General features: G+C 39.1%; 1 protein-coding gene across 1 annotated transcript; it reads right to left on the reverse strand.

Moving 5' to 3' along the window:
* Positions 1-6,436: 6,436 nt before the first annotated feature.
* LOC128128945 (secreted RxLR effector protein 161-like) lies at positions 6,437-7,158 on the reverse strand. Its single transcript, XM_052767681.1, has 2 exons — positions 7,056-7,158; positions 6,437-6,939 (listed from the first exon to the last, which is right to left on the reverse strand). The coding sequence occupies exons 1-2, from the start codon at positions 7,156-7,158 to the stop codon at positions 6,437-6,439; spliced, it is 606 nt and encodes a 201-aa protein (XP_052623641.1).
* Positions 7,159-7,491: the final 333 nt, after the last annotated feature.

Consider the following 7,491-nt stretch of genomic DNA (forward strand, 5'->3'; position numbering starts at 1 on the left):
ATAGTGTCATATGATGTAGCCTATTAGATGCATAATCTAGGGTGAACTTGAACACCTATGTAATCGTTTCAAGAAATAATATAAAACCTTTGTTTTGTTATCGGATGTGTTAAGTTGTTGTGTGGTTTTCTTGTATGATAACTTGGAAAAACTGCGGGACAATACTTGGGACGAGTATGAGTAGGTGTGAATGGTAGTAAAGGCCTATACTACCGGAAGCACAGGACTCACACTTGGATCAGGGAAAGTCACAAGGTTACCAAGAAGCTAGTAATTGATTTCGTTTTATTCAAGTGTGTTGTTACCATCGTTTCGGTAATGACTAAGAAGATTGTTGATATTCCGACCCTAGTGGTCATATCGAATCGAGTCCGACTACGATGAGTATGTTGTGTGGTTCAGAGAACCAAGTTTGATGTAGCGTCCGACTTAAACCAAACGGTTGAAATCAAAGCGATCAATAGAAGTATCGCACTCGTTGTTAAAGAAGTTGGTGGCTAGAAATGCCTAATGTTAAAGTGTGATTATATCACATTAGAACATGAAGGAAGGCATAGTCTGTTTTAGAATTTAACTCTAAGAGACCTAAGTCTAAGTGTTGCAACATACGATGATAAGTCATTAGAATATGACACATCGATCTATAGTAGTAATAAAAGAACTTATCTCAAGTCCGTATCCAGCAAGGATCGAGATTGTGACTTGAAGGTCATAATTTGGAGTCTAACCTGAGGTAGAGAGCAGGTGCACGATCGAGTACTCTTACAGTCAATGAGTTTAAGAGATAGAATTGAAGGAATGTAGAAGTTATAATTATTACCTAGGATGAAGAGATGACGTATGGAGTCATTATACGACCCTGTTTCATTGATGATTCCGGGACGTAATCATCCTAAGGGGGAGATAATTGTAACGCCCGCAAATCTGGGCTAGTCAAATTAGAGGCAATAGGGGTCGAAAACGACTTTTCGACAAAAGATTATTTAGAATAAATAATCTTAACCAAGTTTTAGAGTATGTTACAAGGTTTTCATACATATAAAGAACGTCGAAATCCGAGTGATAACGAAGAAGTTATGACCCGTTGAAGTTTCGCGACGGAACCGGCACGATACCGGGAAGCGTAAATAGTGAATTTACGATAGAGCGATATTTAGCCTTAGCGATCTAAACGAAAGTCGTAGAATATGTTAAACTAAGAACATCGATAAAAAGAACGCCCAAATCTGACTTCGTATGAGGAAGTTATGATTTTTCTAAGATTTAGCATAGCAGTGCACAGCCCGAAATCTGAATTTTAGATCGGTCGATTTTTAGCCGACGGGATCTAAATGAAAGTTGTAGTACTCGTAAATACCAACGCGTGGATATAAAGAACGTCGATAATAGAGCTCGTATGCAAAAGTTATGGACGAAGCTTTGTCCCTACTTTTCGAGCGCGGCGAATTCGATACAGTTTTGTAAATCCGAGATAGAATGAGAATTAGCCAACGAGGTCTAAATAAGAGTTGAAGATCTCATTAATAGGAACTCAACGGTAAAAAGACAGACAAAAATGGAGCTCGTATGCGAAAGTTATGGACGAAGCTTAGTCCCTACTTTTCGAGCGCGGCGAATTCGATACAGTTTTGTAAATCCGAGATAGAATGAGAATTAGCTAACGAGGTCTAAATGAAAGTTGAAGATCTCATTAATAGAAACTCAACAGTAAAAAGACAGACAAAAACGGAGCTCGTATGCAAAAGTTACGGACGAAGCTTGGAGACTACTTTACTATACACTTCCTATAAATACAAGGGTGAACTCCTCATATTTTCTTCACACCATAAGCCTTTCTTTCTCTCTCTAACTTCTCTCTAACCTCCCTAAACCCCTCCCAGGTCTACGGAACCTCCCTAGCACGAGAAGAAAGCCCCGGAGCGCCCGACGGCTCCGAGAAGAAAAGCTTTCGGCTTGGAAACGCTGCTCCAGCGAAGCCCGGTTTTTAATAAAAACTCGCTGTTTTGTCGAGGAAAATTGTTTTGAGATAACGAAGTGCTGTCTGAGTTCGGAATCACCACCTAATCAGGTGAGTGCATGGTCTCTTTCATCTTACACATAGATATGAAGTATTTTAATATAAATTACGTGTTATGTGTGCATATTGTTTGAATACTTGTTGTCTATGCTGGTGAAAGATTTTTATACATGTTTTAAATGATGTAAACTGTATAAAGTATTTTATATCTACAAAATATGTTGGGTAAAACATGGGTAGATGAATGATGATGGATAAAAGTTGAAATAGAGGAACATTAGTAGTACGGACCTAGTGCCCTATAGGTATACATTGGCAGCAGTGGACCTAGTACCCTATAGATGAGCACTGGCAGCTGCGCCACAACCCGTAGATGATTTAGATCTACGGTAAACGTCCTAGCAGCTGCGCTCTAAGGATCGTATCGGCAGCTGCGCCTAATAAGGAGCCTTATGACCATGACAGTAGTGTTTAAAGGTCAATACCGGCAGAAGCGCCTCATAGAAAATGTCCTAATTCTGGCAGCTGAGCCTAAGTGACAATATTAGCAGCTGCGCTTGACCAATGTGTCATTGGCAACAATGGACTTCATGTTGTTTCCTTAGGATGATCCTTAGGAATGAATGAATGAGAAATAGCTGATTCTTAGGGTAGATCCTTAAGAATAAAGAAGATAATGGGGATGGGTAATTGGGTTGATTGTTTGCTTGTTTAAACATAATAATTATATTATTGTGGGTTGAAAACCCTATGTACTCACCAGGTTTCCCAACCTGACCCACTCAGTTTATTTATATCACAGGTGTTGATATGAAGTGACATTACACTGAGAGATTTAAAGAGATGTAGATCACTAGTGTAAATAATTGTAAGTTCTGTTTATGCTTATGTTTCTGTATTAACGATGACATCCCAAACGTTTTAAAATGAAATAAATACGTTTCTTCGAAAATGTTTTAATAACGTATTTACCATGTTTTTCTGGGAACAAATTCCGCAACATTTTTATAAAACGAAGTACTCTGATTTTTATAAAGCATAAACAACATCGGTCTTTTTTGGCCGTGAAAATGGGGATGTCACAGTTGGTATCAGAGCATTAGTTTAAGCGAACTAGGAATATGGATTTATTTCTAGACTTAAACTTAGAATGCTAAGCGATGATTGTGAGGTGTGAGCACTAGATTATTTTAGTAATTGTGCCTAAAATGCTTTTATGTGCTAAATGCTTGTGCCTGATATGTTGTTATTTGTTCGGATCTATGGTCTGTTGCCGACCGGATCTAGAAACCTTATGTGTTTAGGATTCTAAGCGTTTAACTACGATATTAGAACTAGCATATAAACGTTTCGGAGTGATAGGAATGATTTAAACGTCAATCCTAAGTAAAGGTCTAGATTCACCTTATTCGGTGTATAGATCAAGATGGCAAGAACTCGTAGCGGAAACGTGAACGCGAATGGAGATAGGAACCAACCCCCAGTGGTTCAACAAATACCTGTTGTAGAAGAAGTTGCACCTGAGCCAGTCACGATGGCCGGAGTGCAAGCGATGATCCAGGCTATGTTGGATCGTCAAATGGAGGAAACTAGACGTTTGCTCCAGCAAAATCGAGAGGAAGGCACTATTCAAATCGAACAGCCCGAGTTGAACGAAGGGCAGACTGAGGAAGGAAACTACAGTGGGACTGTTGGTCAAGTCAACCCACCAATAGTTCGACAAAACAACCAAGATGACGAAGTCGAGAGGAATGGATGCAAGTACAAGGATTTTCTGACTTGCAAGCCATCGACTTTCACTGGAAAGGAGGATCCGATCGGGCTCATGGATTGGATCTCGGAGATGGAGTTAGCTTTCATGACATGCGGTTGCAGAGGGAAGCTACAGACCACGTTTGCAGTACGTCAGTTTCGAGGAGGCGCTGTATGTTGGTGGAATACCTTGGGGAAGACTTTAAGCCCCAACAAGCCCCTGCAACTGACATGGGCAGAATTTCTGGTACAATTCAAACGAAAGTACTGCTCAGCTCAAAACCTGCTCGAGCTAGAGAACCAGTTTCTAACCCTGAAGAAGGGAAGCATGTCAATTGATGAATATACCAACAACTTCACAGAGAAGATGGAGTTTGCCTTACGCCTTGTTCCGGATGAGCTGACGAAAATCGACAAGTACGCAAAGGGACTTCCATGGGAGTATGCGGTGCCAGTGCGTCAGGCACCTTCGATTGGCAGGATCATGGAATGATTGGTGTAATTCTTGAGGTTGTTTCGTCACCTGACATTTCCATCACCAATCGAGTTGAAGTAGAATTAATGATTGAAGATACACAATGAAGAAGTCTTAGTAGAGTCTAGGGGAAATTGTTTATGATTATTTGGACACATTCGTATGTGTTAAACTGTTTTGTGATTTTAGGAATTGAGGACTGCGAGACAATACTTGGGACGAGTATGAGTAGGTGTGAAAGGTAGTAGATGCATATACTACCGGAAGCACAGGACTCACACTTGGATCAGGGAAAGTCACAAGGTTACCAAGAAACTAGTAATTGATTCTGTTTTATTCGAGTATGTCATTACCCTTGTTTCGGTAATGACTAGTAGGATGATTGTTATTCCGACCCTAATGGTCATATTCAAATTGAGTCCGACTACGGTGAGTTTGTTACGGGGTTCAGAGAACCAAGTTCGATGTAACATCTAACTTAAGTCAGAAGGTTGAAATTAATGCGATCGATAGTATCGCGCTCGTTAATAAAGGAGTTTGTAGCTAGGCATGCTACATGTTAAAATGTGGTTATATCACATTAGAGTATGAAGGAAGGTATATTCTATTATGGAATTTAACTTTAAAAAGACCGAGTCTAAGCATTGCATCATGCGACGAGAGGTCATTAGAGCACGACCCATCGGTCATTACCTCTTTCCACAAGGATAAAACTTTACCTCCTTAAGGCCCAAAGCCTTTACATAATCGACTTCCAGACCACGACTCTGAAATAAAATGATAGGAAATAGGATGTTACAACCTTTAGGAAGCAATTTATGGGCTGATTAGAGGTTGAATTTGTAGGCCATGAACTACCTTGAGAAGGTTTTCAATATCATATTGTATAATACTAGAAATAGGAAACACATTATTGCTACTGTGGGCCTTGTCTAAAGAGAACTATCAATTGGAAGGGTCTTTAATGAAGTCGTTGTGCATTGAGGTTGATTGGCAGTTTATAGTGGGTCGTAAATGGATTGTGAGCAGCACAACCAAGAGTTCTTAGATTGTTAGTAGCAGATTTGAAAGTCAAATATAAGCTGACATGGTGGAGAATTTGCATGATAAGTTCAACTTTAGCTATTGGTGAATCTACATTTTATAAAGCATTGGCAAAATTGTTGAGAGTGAGACAAAACTCGGTGATAGATTTAGTGTCCTTTGCGATGTTTCAGAACCGATCTTGGAGTTGCAACATTCTTGAAATCTTGTTGTTAGAAAAAGTTCATCAAACTTATCCCGTAAGTCACTGACGTTACAATTATTTGTAGAGATAATTTGAAGTTAATTGGGTTCACAAGTGGAGTGGAACCAAGATATGAGGCACCAACAGATTTTCAAATCTTCATCATCGACCCCAAATAGTTTTGACTTCTCTTTTATATGATTGGATACCTTTGCTCATTTACCACATATCCAAAAAAAATCAACATCATACCTTGTACTTTGATCCATCAATCTTCAGTTTGAAGTTGAATCGACAATTGAAATTTGTTAAGGCACATTCGTGTTATGGGATGATATCATAATAGTTGAGGCTATGACAGGTATATATAGAGGTTTGATGCGAAAATGAAAAATAAGAGTAATAAAAACTAAATTGGTACTAAAAAAGCTTATTGTAAGTAAATAGATTGTATAATTCAAACCACCCTAACACTTTGAGAGAGGAATCAACAACAATGGTGGTCGATATAATTGATAACATTGCCACATGATTATGATAGAGAGAAACTACAAAGTTCTCAATGAAATGCATAAAAGGCTACAAAGAAAAAAAACGGATATAAATACTAGCTAGATAAAACCCTAATGGCCTAAAGACTAAAGGGCTCATAAACATGTGGGCTAATAATATATAGGCTAACACCCCCCCCCCCTCTAACTCACAATAACACATCAATAAGCATTGAGAGTTTGTCACACAAGAACCGAAACCGAGAAGACGATAGAGCCTTCGTAAAAATATTCGCAAGCTGCAAGGTTGATGAAACAAACAGAAGTGATATGGTCTCGAGCTGTAGGCGATGATGGGTAAAATGACAATTAATCTTAATGTGCTTCATCTGCTCATGGAAAACAGAATTCTTCGCAATTTGTATTGCACTTTTGATATCACAATGCAAGGGAGTAGATGAAGAAATGTGAACTCACATATCCGCAAGTAGATACAGTAGCCAGATAAACTCACATGTAGTTACAACCATAACACGATGTTCAGCCTCCGTGGAAGATCTAGAGACAACGTCATGTTTCTTGGTCTTCCATGAAATGAGAGACTCTCCAAGAAATACGCAAAATCCGGTGGTGGATTTATGATCATGACAATCGCTATCCCAATAAGCATCACTATAGACACGTAACTCAAGAGAAGACGTCGAGGGAAACACGAGGGTCTGAAATTGAGTGCCACATAGATATCTCAAAATACGGAGTACATCTCCCCAATGAGCAAAGGTAGGAACAGTAACAAACTGACTGACAACATGAACAACATGAGCAATATTTGGACGAGTAACTGTGAGATAAACCAAACTTTCCACAACAGTACGATAAAGATTCGGATCGGACAAAGGAACACCATTAGTAGGAGAGTATCGTGCATTGGTTTCACGAGGAGTATCAACGGTCCGATTGTCAGAGAGGCCCGCCCCTGTAAACAAGTCAGATATATATATATATATATATATATATATATATATATATATATATATATATATTTAGGTTGATAAAGAAGATACCCTTTCTTAGACTAAGCTACCTCAATACCCAAGAAATAACACAACAAGCCCAAATCCTTCATAACAAATCGATAAGATAGATCATGCTTCAAAGAATCAATACCACCATGGTCATCACCAGTAATAATCATGTCATCTACATATAAGGACAAAAGAATCCGTCATGCACTCGAGCATCTAACAAACAAAGCAGAATCATGATCACTCTGGACAAATCCAAGAGAGGTAATCACTGTGGAGAATTTCTCAAACCAAGCACATGGGGGCTTGCTTGAGACCATACAAAGATCTGCAAAGCCAAAAAACCTCACCCGGTTGGTGCTGAATTCTTGGGGGGGAGGAGGAGTTATATAAACCTCTTCATGGAGGTCACCATTCAAAAATGCATTCTTGACATCCATTTAAAAGATCTTCCACTTTCGAAAGGATGCAACTGCAATCATAGTACGGACTATCGTCATCTT

The sequence above is a fragment of the Lactuca sativa genome, chromosome 9 (assembly GCF_002870075.4).
Source record: "Lactuca sativa cultivar Salinas chromosome 9, Lsat_Salinas_v11, whole genome shotgun sequence".
Lineage (NCBI taxonomy): Eukaryota > Viridiplantae > Streptophyta > Magnoliopsida > Asterales > Asteraceae > Lactuca > Lactuca sativa.